Genomic DNA, 14,543 nt, shown 5'->3' with positions numbered 1-14,543 from the left:
ACTGAATGACAATGGTGTCCATGGGCTTTCCATACGTGCCATCGGAGTTGAGCGTAGTGGAGGCAGGAGAAGTCAAACAACAATTTTACCAGATAAAACTAAGATAAATTTTATGTGTTTATCTGTGAAATAGTAAAGCACAGCTGATGCCATAAAATTTGTTTCTACATTATCTGAGTTGCTAATAGCAGGACCAATTAATGGTCAGCCATTTACATACCACAAAGGAAGTACAGCAGGGTCCTCCCGTTTGGTTTGAAGTACTGATGTATTCTTTCCTGCCTTTTGAGGTTTGGGTTCATCATGCAGAGGTACAATGTAACACCTCCCACAGTCTAAGCAGTTGGATTTGAGCTGTTAAGTAAGAGGATTTGAATACATTTCAAGGTACCTGTCACACATATGCTGGGATCTCCTGTTCTTGAGAGTAAGTATAACTTTGTAGAAAGAACTGAGCTCTCTGCTTTTCGGGTCGCTAGTGCGGTTATCTGACTTCCTTCTGCGAGATTGAAACTATTCACCGAAGGTCTGGCACGATCGAGGAAGTCGCCGCAAGGTAAGGGAGAAGCGAAATGCTTCTGCAATTGTTATAAAATTGCACTATTCTCTGTAATTCGAAAGTAATCTTAAAAGAATAACTATAAAATAGTATTTGTTCCGTAACTAAAGTTTCAGTGCTCGGGGCAGCATTTATACTTACGAGAGAATGGTATTAAATCTTTGTTTATATAGCTGCAGAAATCTAAGCCCATGAACAGAAATCTAAGAGCAAATCTGCAGTTGCAACCTGACGGTGTCAATTAACTGGGTCCATTCTGCGAACGATTATAAATCAACCAATTAAAGATCCTGAAACAGGCAGAAAATAACATTTATTCGCATCCTTTTTTGCCTGCCCAGGGAGCATTTAAGATTTAACCCTCAGACATAGTGGAAGAGTTAACACATGACATGTCTCGGCAGTAGGGGTGGTGGTGGTGTGGGATAGCAAAAAGTTAATGAGACGAGCAGTACCCAGATCTCATAGTTTCAAAATATAAACCTGAATTTTACATTAATGTGCTTTCCATTTAAACACCTCTACACTCGAACCAGTACAAATAGTTTACAAAGTGGAAGCGTTATATTTCAAGGTGACATAACATGTATCACTGCTTGTTCTACACCTAGATTCCGATATTAGGTAAGCGGCTTATTGTGCTTTTGTTGTTGTTGTTGAAGTTTCAAGGTCCGTCTGTAAATCCAGGTAATATTTCAGCTGGGACACAGAGCGGAGCCTGGGAGTCAGGTAGAGAGCCGGTCGCTTCCTGCGCGCGCCCGACCATCAGCGGAGGTGCTCGTGCACGCGGTCGGGTCTCCTCGCAGCTGGAGCCGGGCAGCGTTCCAGATGGCTGATTGCACTTTTATCGAGGAAGCCGAGCCTGACAGGAACAAGGAAGGGTTGGATTGGGGGTATGAAGAAGGTGAGCTACTGAAAACTTTTTAAAACATTTAAAACGGTGGCAGCGTGGTAGTTGACATTACACGAAACCGCCTGCTGATTATACCCTCCATAAACCTGAAAGATAGTTCTTGTTCCGGATTTGTTTCCTTTGCGGAGAGTCTGTTTCTCCCCACATGTAATAATTAATTTACCTTTATGTTGATTCAATGAATTATATTTCAGGAGATTTCTTAATTGTCAGTGCTGTGCAAAACTGTCTGCGAGGTCCAATTATTATTGGTATAGTAACGTGTAGAGATAAACCGTCTCTGAGTATTACAGCAAATTTGCCTTGCATTTAGTCTGCAAAACTGTGCGTATATGGTTATTGCAACGGCTTTTAATTTTATTATATTTGAAAGGATCTACGTCAATTCTATTTTAGGAGTGGAATGGGGATTGTTGTTCCCTGCAGCTAATGGAGTGTATCAATCTCCGATAAATTTGAACTCCAGGGAGGCAAAGTATGACCCTTCGCTACTGGACGTACGTTTATCCTCAAATTATGTGGTCTGTCGTGATTCTGAAGTAATTAATGATGGTCACACCATTCGGATATTACTGAAATCCAAATCAGGTATGCAAAATTTCATATATTTTAATTTTTGTGTTAGATTATGGAACGATTCTTTTTTGCACTAACTCATATTCCTAATATATATTTTACTCTTAGAACTGTTATTCGCAGATTATAATGTAGGTTGAATCGAAGCTCAGAAGTGGTTTTCAGTAGACTTTTTTTGCTATTTGTAGTGAGGTTATGAAAACATCTACAGTGTTACTTTGCCAGAAATGAAGCACAAAGAGATATTTGCAAATCCATTTCTCCCCCCCAAATCCACAGAAAATTGACTTTTGCACAAAAATAATTATGCCTCAGAGCAGGTGCTAAATTTAGCTATACTTGGAATAGCTTATTGTAAAGTTGGTGTCAGTGGACAAAGTTCGAATTTCATTATAAAAATGTCATGTTGCAAGTGTCCCTGATGCAGCACCTATAATTCATTAGCATTTTCATTGCCAAATATCAAATTTCAAGGCTCATCTGCCAACATGGTGAGTTTTCACAACCTTCAGACCTAATAGTTCTTGCTGTGTATTGCGTGGTTTTCTAATATCTGTCCAGTACTATCGATCCATATAGAGTATAAGAAATCTCAAGAACTGGAATTATCAGGAAAACATCTTATATGCACTGTGCTCTGCATCGTTTAAGTAAACTTAAAAGCATTTGTCAGAAGTGCCACATTGCAGTATAGAAGTTATTGATTGGCTACCACCCTACAACAATCTGCACAACAAGCTTAAAAGAAGTTCTGATTTGTTTTGGTAAATCTTGATTGAGAATTTGGATAGTAGGGATAATCTCCTTGTTTCTTTTCAAAATGGTGTTGTGGAATCATTTATAGTTGCCCAGTCACAGTGTGGGTTTGCTGTAAGTTAGCACTTCTGACAGTGCAGCTCTTTCTCTGTGTTGCAATAATGAGTTGGTATGGATTTACGCCATTCAGCCCATAGACTCTGCTGTACCATTTAATCATGGCTGATCCCAGATCCCAATCAACCCCATACACCTGTCTTCTTGCCATATCCTTTGATGCCCTGACCAATCAGGAAACTATCAACTTATGCTTTAAATATACCCATGGACTTGGCCTCTATCTGCAGCTTGTGCCAGAGTATTCCACAGATTCACTCTCTCTAGCTAGAAAATTTCCTCCTTGCCTCTATAATAAAAGGTCACCACTCAACTTTGAGGGTGTTCCTCCTAGTTGTGGATACTCTCACCATTGGAAACACCCTCTCCACATATACTCTATCTGGTCCTTTAAACATCTGCTAGGTTTCAATTAGATCCCCTCCCCCAGATTCTTCTAAATTCCAGTGAGTACAGGCCCAAAGCTGCCAAATACTCCTCATATGTTAACCCCTTCATTCCCAAAATCATCCTCGAGAACCTCCTCTGGACTCTCTCCAATGACAACACATCCTTTCCGAGCTAAAACTGGGGCCTAAAACTGTTGACAATGCTCCAACTGCAGCCTGACTAGTGTCTTACAAAGTCTCAGCATTATCTCTTTGCTTTTATATTCTATTCCCCTTGAAATAAATGCCAACATTGCATTTGCCTTCTTTACCACAGACTCAACCTGTAAATTAACCTTGTGGGAGTTTTGCATGAGATCTCCTGAGTCCCTCTGCACCTCTGATGTTTGAATTTTCTCCCCATTTGGATAATAGTCTGCACTATTGTTCCTTTTACCTAAGTGCATTATCATACATTTCTCAACGCTGTATTCCATCTGCCACTTTTTTGCCCATTCTTCTACTTCTTCTAAGCCCTGCTGCAAGCGCATTGCTTCCTCAGCACTACCTACCTATCTTCGTATCATCTGAAAACTTTGCCACAAAGCCTTCATTTCCATTACCTAAGTCACTGACAAACAATGTGAAAAGCAGCTGTCCCAATACTGACCCCTGAGGAACACCACTAGTCCCAGCCAACCAGAAAAGGCCTCTTTTATTCCCACTTACTACCACCCGCCTGTCAGCCATTCCTTGATCCATGCCAGTATTCTTCCTGTAACACCATAGGATTTTATCTTACTAAGCAGCCTCATGTGTGGCAACTTATCAGATGCTTATAAATTCAAGTGGCACCCAGTACCTTTCCTTTGTCCATCCTGCTGGTTACTTACTCAGAGAAAGTTGACAAAACAGATTTGTCAGGCATGATTTCCCTTTACAGAAACCATGCTGACTTTGACTCATTAGTCTCCCATTAACCCGAAGCCTCATCCTTAATAATTGACTCCAACAATTTTCCAACCACTGAGGTTGGGCTAACTGGCCTATGTTTTCCTTTCTATTACCTTCCTCCCTTCTTAAAGAGAGGAGTGGCATTTGTAATCTTCTAGTCCTCTAGGACCATGCCAGGATCAAGTGATTCTTGAATGATCATGAACAATGCATCCATTGTCTCTTCAGAAACCTCTCAGGACTTTGAGATGCAGTCCATCTGCCCCAGATGACGTTTCCACCTTAAGACCTTTCAGTCTGCCTAGCACTTTTTCCTTTGTAATAGCAATGGCACTCACTCCTGTTCCACTAAACTCACGGACCTGTTAGCGTCTTCCATAGTGAAGCCTAGTGCAAAGTACCCAGTGAGTTCATCTGCCATTTCTTTGTCCCCCATTACTACCTCACCAGCATTATTTTCCAGCAGCCCAATATCAATTTTCACCTCCCTTTTACTCTCTATATATGGTTAAAAAAACCCTCTAATATCCTGCTTTATATTATTGGCTAGTTTGCCCTCATATTTAATATCTTCCCTTCTTAAAGCTTTTTTAGTTACATTTTGTTGGACTTTAAAAGCTTCCCAATCATCCAACTTTCCACTCACTTTTGTTACCTTGCCTGCCCTCTCCTTGGCTTTTATACAGTCTTTAAGTCCCCTTGTCAGCCACAGTTGCCTATCCATGGCATTTGAGAACATCTTCTTCTGTAGGGTATATCTATCCTGTGCCTTGTGATCTATTCCCCAGTGTTCTACCTTAGCAACAATGACTGAAAAATAAGACTGAAACCTTGCCGCATGTTTGCTTGACTCATCCTTGACCATAACTTTGATTTTTAAAGCAAAGATGCCTTGAACTAATTTGTGCATTTCTTTTTTCCTTTGTTTAATTTTATCTTCCTGAGGTTGAAACTTTGACAGGATTTTTGTTACATTTTGTAACTCCAGAAACTAATTGAAAGAAAAACACAGGAGGTGGGATACTTGTCTACATAGTATTTTTAAAAACTTTTTTTTAGCGAGGTGTTCACATGTGACATGATGGCATGATGACATATACCATTCATATACTACTTACATATAACTCACAATGAATTATGTTAACAAAGAATGCTTAATCAAACAATATATTTACAACATTACTCAAATATTACCAGAATATTCAATATACTTCATTCCCCAGAGCAATAAACTCCAACTCATTATAGAATGCATCTCATCTCAAATATATAATGCATTGCTCTCTAGTTGTCATATATTCTTGCATAATTGGCTTGGACTTGGCTTTTGATTGTAAATTCCACAAGTAGCTTCAGGACTCAAATTTCAAGGTTGTTTACTGTCATTTCCAGTATGTGCGTAAAGGAGACAAAATATTTTTTACACACTGGATCGAATACACTACAAAAAATGCAGTAAGATAAAGAACACAATAATAATGCCAGAAGACAGAGACTGTAAATACATACGGTAACATTGATTTCATGTCCATAAAGTGACCAAGGCACTTGAGGTGACTGTCAGGGAATGATAAAGTAGTTTTGGTTAACGACGTGGAGGGGTGGGTTAGTAGCTTTACTACTTGGAGAAAGTAACTGTTTTTGTGTCTGCTGGTCCTGGTGTGGATGCTACGTAGCTTTCTCCCTGATGGAAGTGGGACAAGCTGTTCATCAGCAGGGTGACGGTATATGTCATCATGCCCTTTTCGAGCTCCATTCTGCATAAATGTCCTTCATGGTGAGTAGGCTAGTGCTGGTGATATTTTCGGCAGCTTTGATGACCCATTGTGGAGCCTTCCCATTCCCTGCAGTGCAGTTTCTGAACCATGCAGTGAAGAAGCTTGTTAGGATGCTCTTTAATGCACATCTGTAGAATGAAATGAGTATAGATGTGTGAAGTCCAGTTCTCTTCAGCCTCCTCAGAAAGTAGAGGTGTTGGTGAGCTTTCCTGACTGTGTAGAATCAGTTCAGAGACCATGAGAAATTGTTGAAGGTGTGCACTCTCAAGAGTTTAAAACTGCTCATAGTTTCCACTGCTGTGTTGTCGATCTAAAGAAGGATGTGGGTGTTGCGAGTTCTCCTGAAGTTGATAACTATCTCCTTTGTCTTGTTGACATTGAGGAAGAGATTATTTGCCTGGAATCTTTGTCTTCTGGTTGTTGTTGATGAGCCCCACTTGAGGCTGTGAGATTGTGATTATTTGGGTGTTTGGCAGTCACGTTTGAGCAGGGTACACAGCCAGATGCTCAGTACACAGTCCCATGGGGCACCTGAGACTAGGATGATGGGAAGAGAGGAGTGGTTGTGCTCCTTGACTGTCTGAGGTTTGTTGGTCAGGAAGTCCAACACACAGTTGCACATGGAATTTGGGAATGGAAATCATTGAATTGGATGTAACTGCTATTAATGGACAACAGTAACAGATTTTAAGGTAGCAGGTAGAAATGGAATTTTCTGGAAAACTCTATTGTTGAGCAAGACTGCCCCTCTCCTCCGGCTTGTTTGTGTATAGTATTGAGCCTTTTGCAGAATCCATCAAAAGGGACAGGAGCAGTAGAGGTGTTCTCTCTGAGCATTGTGAGTCTCTCTGTAGAAGGATGACATAGCTGTCTTTTGCTCAGACCCACTATGGGTCTGCAGACTGATGAACATCTGCAACCAATTTGAACAGGCCTTATCAATCAGAGTCAGTCGCACCAAATGAGAGATCGTGTCCTTTTGTAGCTGGTGTGTCTAATCCTTTGTTCCCTTCACTACTCACATTGATTACCTGAAGATGTAAGGAATGCGGTTTGGAGGAATCAGGGTATGCTGCAAGAACTGTGTTGAGTGTTGATTAAACCAGTGCCCCCAACCACCGGGGATGTGCTACCGGGCCGAGAGAAAATGATATGATTTGGCGATATGAAATGATATGAGTCAGCTGCACCTTTCCTCATTCCCTGTCACATCCACTGTTGAACTTGAACGCACATGAGGTCATTACCCATGTGGGGTCATCAGTCGGTCATTAACCTACAACTATTCGATGAGTCAAAAACAGACGTTGCTTGAGAGTTTCTTTGGAAGAGGTGGTGGGGGCATAAAAGGCCTAATGATGATGATAACATGGAGAAAGTTTAGGCCAAGACTGCAAAACAAAAGAAAGCATCCTTCAACAGAAAATACGACGAGTCGTACATAAAAATGGCTTTAATGCGACAGGTGACTCGCACGCTCCAATCCCGCTGTGAGTGATATGTGGAGACAAGCTGTCTAATGAGAGAATGAAGACCTCAAAACTGCTCCGACACCTTGAGTCCAAGCACCCTGCACTTAAAGACAATCCCGTTGAGTTTCTTGAGCGGCAAAAACGTGAGCAAGCGGGACAGAAGCAAGTGCTGAGAGCCACCACCTCCACAAATGCTGCTGCTCTGAGAGCGTCGTACTCAGTGGCTAGCCGTATTGCTAAGGCTAAGAAGCCTTTCACTGTTGGTGAAGAATTGATTCTGCCTGTTGCCAAGGACATGTGCCATGAACTGTTTGGAGAAGCTGCAGCTAACAAGATGGCACAGGTTTCTCTTTCAGCCACCACAGTTTCAAGGAGAATCGATGACATAGCGGGGGACATCGAAGCACAGCTGTTGGAACGGCTTAACGAGTCACCATAGTATGCCATCCAGGTCGACGAGTCCACCAATGTGGACAACAAGACAATACTGCTGGTTTATGTGTGATATATATTTCAAGACGATGTGCACGAGGATATGTTGTGTGCACTGCCGCTGCCAACTAACACAACTGGGGTAGAACTGTTCAAGTCTTTGAATGACTACACGTCAGGCAAACTGGACTGGTCATTCTGTGTTGGAATATGCACAGGCGAGGCTGCAGCTATGACTGGACGGCTGTCTGGTTTCACTACCTGAGTCAAAGAGGTTGCTCCTGAATGCCAGTCTACATAGTGAGTCATACACAGGGAAATGCTGGCTAGCTGGAAAATGTCACCTGATCTTAACAGTGTATTGAGTGATGTTGTTGAATTTATCAATCACATCAAAGCAAAAGCCCTTAACTCACGTCTGTTTGAGCAGCTTTGCGAGGAAATGGATGCAGAGCACAAACGTCTTCACTTACACACTGACGTCAGGTGGCCATCAAGGAGGAGAGCCCTGGCCTGGGTTTTTGAATTAAGAGAGCAGCTACAGAGATTTCTTTCAGGAAAAAAGTCACCACTGGCAGCACACTTCAATGACGAGGAGTGGATAGCAAAACTCGCTTAACTGTGTTACATCTTCAACCTGCTTAATGAACTTCATTTGTCACTTCAGGGGAGAATGACAACTGTCTTCAAGTTGGTAGATAAAGTGTCTGCTTTCAAAGCCAAACTGGAACTGTGGGGACGGCGAGTGGACAGGGGTGTATTTGACATGTTCCCAACATTAGCTGGGATTTTGGGAGAGACTGAGGCTGCACCGTCCTTCTCACAGCTGGTGCACAATCACCTATCTTCGCTGTTGACAGAATTCGAGTGTTACTTCCCAACCGCAAATGACTCAAGACGTGCAAAGGAACGGGTCCATGACCCACTTGTGAATGTCCCCGGTGAATCATCCATGTCAGCGCGGGAAGATCAACTCCTCGAGCTTGCAAATGACGGTGGGCTGAAAAGTATGTTTGACATAACATCTCTGCCGGCATTCTGGATCAAAGTTGAGGCTGAATATCCTGAGATAGCCAAGAAAGAACTGAAAACATTGCATCCATTTCCAACATCATATCTCAGTGAAGCGGGGTTTTCTGCAATGAATGCAATGAAAACTAAATTGCGGAATAGACTGGACATAAGGAACCTCCTTCGAGTATTGCCGTCTCTCATCACCCCTCGATGGGACCATCTTGTTACAGGGAAACAAGCCCAGGGCTCCCACTGATTCAGCGATATTGGTGTTTTGTAATGATTTTATGTGTTCATACAAGGAAAATATGTGCTGTGTGTTTAATATTCAAACGTTACTTAAAATGTTATGATGCTATTGACTTATAAGTGAATTATCACTACATTCATGTAAGGAAAATATGCTCTGTGTGTTTAATATTAAATTTATTAGATAAACCCTTTTATAAACAAAATTGAGTGTGTTAGCCATTTATAGATGACTTATAATTGACATCACCTGTATTCTGGTTGTGATTAACAACCTCCCCCCCCTCCACCCCAAGTCGGCCGGTCCGCAAGAATATTGTCAATATTAAACTGGTCCGTGGTGCAGAAAAGGTTGGTGATTGCTGGATTAAACATCGGTGATGTAGGAATGTCATTCCCTTTTGAATGTTAAGAAGGAATCTGGTTGCCTTGTGCATGGTATTCTAGCTGTTGCTATAAATGGCATTGGTTTGCTTCATATCCTACTCCTGTGTTGCAGCAGGCACTTGAGTTGAATTCAACTTTACCTTTGGATCCAAAGTGGATCATATCCACAGGGATCTGATGCATGTATTTCCAGGGAAGGAGGAACCCTCTTTCTCATGCCATCTATATGTGTGGCTGCGTGTAGATGCTGTTTTTATAAGCATCGTACCTCATACAATGCAACTTGTCCAGTGTTGAGAAGGATGGAGCTGGCTAAGGTGCCATGAAATATTCCATTTATATACACTGTGCATTCCACTTGAGCCTCATAGAGATCAACCTGAACAGGAAAATATTTGACAACAAAAGTCAGAGCACGAAGTAAGTTTATTATCAAAGTACATATATGTCACCATATACTACTCCAAGATTCATTTTCTTGCAGGCATTCACAGCAGAACAAAGAAATACAATAGAATCAATGAAAAGTTCCACACAAAGACTGACAACCAGCCAATGTGCAAAAGACCACAAACTGTGCAAATACAAAAAGGGACTACTAATAATAAATAAATCATACTGAGAAAATGGTTTGTAGAGTCCCTGAGAGTCCATAGCTTATGGAGTCATTTCATTGTTGAGGTGAGTGAAATAGATGTTGTTTATTTGAATTTTCAGAAGGCCTTTGACAAAGTGCTGCACATGAGTCTTCTAAGCTAGATAAAGCCTGATGGTATTACAGGAAAGATACTAGCATGGATCAAAGACTGGCTGACTGGCAGGAGGCAGAGAGTGGAGTTTTCTGGTTGGCTGTTAGCTAATGGTGATGTTCCACAGAGATCGGTGTAATGATGGCTTCTTTTCACATTATATGTCAATGATTTGGATGATGAAGTTGAGAGCTTTACAACCAAGTTTGCAGATGAACGAAGGTTGGTGGAGGAGTAGGTAATGTTGAGGAAGTAGAGAGCCTGCAGATGGACGTAGTTTAGGAAAATGGACAAACAAGTGACGGCAGGAGTATATCGCATGTGAGTGTGTGGTCATGCGCTTTGGTAGAAGGAATAAAGGTGTAGATTATTTTCTAAATGGGGAGAAAATTTAGAAATCTGAGACACAAAGGGACGTGGGAATCCTCGTGCAGGATTCCCTAAAGGTTAACTTGCAGGTTAGGTTGGTGGTGAGAAAAGCAAATGCAATGTTAGGTGAGGACTAGAATATAAAAGCGAAGATGTATTGCTGAGGCTTTAGGGCATTAGTCAGATTGCACTTGGAGTATTGTGAGGGATTTTGTACCCCTTATCTAAGAAAGGATGAGCTGGTATTGGAGAAGGTATAAAGAAGTTCACAAGAATGATCCCAGAAATGAAAGGATTAACATCAGAGGAGTGTTTGATGGCTCAGGGCCTGCACTCACTGGAGCTTAGAAGAATGAGAAGTGATCTCTTGAAAAGCTATCAAAATTGAAAGGCCTAGATAGAGTGGATGTGGAGAGGATGATTCCTTTATTGGGGGAGTCTAAGACCAGAAGGTTCAACCTCAGAATAGAGGAAGATCTCTTTAGAACAGAGATGAGGATGAATTTCTTTAGTCAGAGGATAATGAATCTGTGGAACTGATTGCCACAGTCGGAGCCAAGTCATTGGGCATATTTAAAGTGGAGGTTATTAGGTTCTTGATTAGTAAGGGCATCAAAGGTTATGGGGATAGGGCAGGAGAATGGGGGTTGGAGGAATAATAAATAAAGCATGATTGCATGGCAGAGTAGATTCGATTCATTGAATAGCTCAGTTTTGCTCCTATATCTTAAAGTCTAAATTATCAATGCTGGTTCAGGAGTTTGATGGAAGAACTGTTACTGAACATGGTGGAGGTACAGGATCCTACAGCTCTCCTGAGGCAGTGCTCTTTGTGGTTGTGCTGTGGTGGGGAAAGCTTTTCCTGTGTTGGACATCCACCACTTTTTACTGTCTGTTCTGTTCTTGGGCATTGGTGTTTCCATACCAGGTTGTGATGCAATCAGTCAGGATATTCTGCACTGTGCATCTAAAGAAGTTTAGATGTCATGCCAAATCTGTGCAAACCTTTAAGAAAGTAGAGGCACTGTCATGCCTTCATTGTAATGCTACGTCAACATGGAATGTTCTTAATGCCATCTGAGAAAAGGTGGTTCCTTGATCAGACTATTAAAGCAGAATGCCTTATCACCAAAACTTTCAAATAAGCATAGATCACTTGACCAGTGCTTGGTGTTCTCCATCAGATTCTTCATCTACAAGCTGATTCCCCATCTTAGTGCATGTTGTCCTCAACATTGCTGCAGAGTGGATTGCACCATTGTCCACCTCCCTTCTAAAGTGTGCTTTTTAACGACATCTAGAGAAGGATGTTGAGGTTTATCCTGAGATGCTGCTGAATATGGAGCTCTGTTGGATATGTACTGAGGAAACCATTGATTCTGGCTGGGAGATGCGCTATATTCTGTCCAAACCTTGGTGGTCTTTGAGTAAAAGGACTTGTTTTTGACCAATGCTAGAGACTGGTATACTCCAACATGCAGAAGGACATGCTCAAGCTTGTTGTAGCCACTAAAGATTATCCAGTATCTTGCTGCTAAAGCACAAAGGAGTTCTAGACCCTATATAAATATTTGGACTGTCATTATGCTCATGGAAGAAGTAATGACATATTGACATAATGTATATATTGTAAATAAAATAGTATGCTAGGTATAGTGAATGATAGAGGAATGTCCTGCTTTGCATAATTGCCAATTTTACAATGAAAAGTATTTAGTGGGTGGTGAAGTATAGGAAAAAGGAATTATTTTCATCCATGAGGCTTCAAAGATAATAACTGTAATGTACAAAAAAATCTACTCTGGCTATCAAAAGCAAAATTATCATTCACAAAATCAAACTATACAAAATCTACAAATAGATTTTCAAACAAAGTGCAGATAATAGGTCAATTAACATCTGTGGAGAGCGAAACAATATTAAAATAATTTTATTTCTTTCAGGTAAGGGTGAAAGATGTTGCTTGACCTTTTAAAGATATTCAGCAATTTCTGTTGTTAATTCTTCCATTGTTGTCTATCCTGATTTTGGCTAATTAAGAATGAATGAGTTATAGGACTTTGACCTTCTCATACAGCAAATGCTTGTGCTAGGGCTATTTGAGTAAACTTGAGATACACACTGGAATAAAATTTGAACTTTGAGTTCGTCCAAGGAAGAAAATATATAAGCACAAAATTAATTTCAGCTTGTGTTTCTTGAAGCATGTGCTGATTGTCCAGCTTCACGTTACTGAAAACGCAATTTGAACAGTTTGTGCAAATCCCCCCTCCACCATTGTAATATTGTAGTTGCCTGTACTATAGCCCACCCTCTTATGAAATCAATATTTACAAATATACTTGTCAACTCTTATTAAAAAATGTGCATCTTCACATAATTGTACAGATCTAGATTAATTATCTAGTATTTTTGCAAAGCAGCACAATCTTTCAATGCAATCCAAAATGCCAACATTTGGATTGGAGTGCTAATTTATCCAAATACATTCTTGGTATTATTCTGTGACACTCCGTGATACATGCGCTTCTGGTCATGAGCCTGGAGCACTCAACCTTGAATAGTATATACACGTCTTGATAACTTTTGTAAGTAATGTCACTATGACAAGTCTGAAGCAGTTTTCCCTATTCTGCCTGAGTCATTCCATCATTTAATTGTCTTTTTTAATGTTCTAACATGTTCTGTATTTCTTAATTTTAGTGAAGACTTTGAGAAGCAATAGCCTTATTCTATACCTTCGGGAATTTTCCAGTTGTTCCTTTGCAGAATTACTGCCATTAATAACAGCAGTCTTGTGAGAATAGAGTAGTTTCTCATCAAACCAAAATCTACCTGGGATTCAGTTTTATTCATTCAGCTTCTCAGTTATACTTTGCCAAGATGTACCGAAGCATGAAGAGTGATTGATATTACTTTGACAAAAATGGCAACCAATTTGTGCATAATCCCTAAAATCTACATTGTGATAACATCATTTATGCTACTTGCTGTTAATTATTGGATAACTATTGGCCAGAACTCTTGTTTCCCTATCAAAAAATAAATGATTTCTTTAGCAACACAAAGTGCTTTAATTTGATACATCTTTGGGAAACAAATGGTTCCGAAAATATGGTGCCCCGAAGGAGGATCAAGTGTAATAGGTCCAGGGTAGCTTCACCCACCACTTGTAATTAGCTGATGATTAATTGTGACAAGGTCAGATAAGGAATCATTTCAGTATGCTCCAAGTTGAACAAAAATAATTCACCTAGTTTATGATCCATATTGAGTTATCCCATAAGAATTCTCGTTATGATGTGTCACAAAAAAAGAACCACATCGATTCAAGTAGGACATGTCAACCTAGAAGATAATTTGTTCAGGCTTTTATAAATTTTTGTATACTTAACGAGGAAAGTGCTGTGTAATTTAAATTTTAAAATCTATAATTAATTGCATGGTCTTTTGTCATATTTGGGTTTTAATGCACTCAATTAACACACTATTTTTAACTCTATTACTGATGAATGTAGAGACTTAACTTTTCAATGATAGATTCAAAGCTTTGTTTCTAGGTCACTTTATGGCCTGAAAAAGAAAACTGAAGTTTTGTTTCTGTGAGCAGCTTTTAGTGTATTCCGTTCAAATTTAAAATTCTTTATAAATATTTTACTATTAGTGGGCGTAGTGTAAATAAACTTGGGATAAATATGTAAAAGTTAGTCACTTAGAAATTCTAAGTTGTCCTAAAAATGAGTCTTAAGCGTGTTTTTCGAGTTGTACATCTATTTTGTGCAAAGCTTTGTTTAGAGAAATTGCTATTGCACTCAAGGCTTAAGAAAAGATCTTGCACTGATTGCAAACA

At 40.2% G+C, this 14,543-nt stretch overlaps 1 protein-coding gene across 1 annotated transcript in view; it reads left to right on the top strand.

Moving 5' to 3' along the window:
* Positions 1 to 541: 541 nt before the first annotated feature.
* The window catches only part of ca8 (carbonic anhydrase VIII), a 79,011-nt gene continuing 65,009 nt past the window's right edge, over positions 542 to 14,543 (top strand). Inside the window, exons 1-3 of the mRNA XM_059951969.1 lie at positions 542 to 556; positions 1,247 to 1,463; positions 1,869 to 2,060. Of these exons, the coding sequence (XP_059807952.1) occupies positions 1,388 to 1,463; positions 1,869 to 2,060 (268 nt within the window). The 5' untranslated portion in view covers positions 542 to 556; positions 1,247 to 1,387. The remainder of the gene's footprint in view (positions 557 to 1,246; positions 1,464 to 1,868; positions 2,061 to 14,543) is intronic.

The sequence above is a fragment of the Hypanus sabinus genome, chromosome 1 (genome assembly GCF_030144855.1).
Source record: "Hypanus sabinus isolate sHypSab1 chromosome 1, sHypSab1.hap1, whole genome shotgun sequence".
NCBI classification, from domain to species: domain Eukaryota; kingdom Metazoa; phylum Chordata; class Chondrichthyes; order Myliobatiformes; family Dasyatidae; genus Hypanus; species Hypanus sabinus.
Note: the sequence above shows the minus strand (reverse complement) of the source record. Positions and strands in the feature narration are given on the sequence as shown.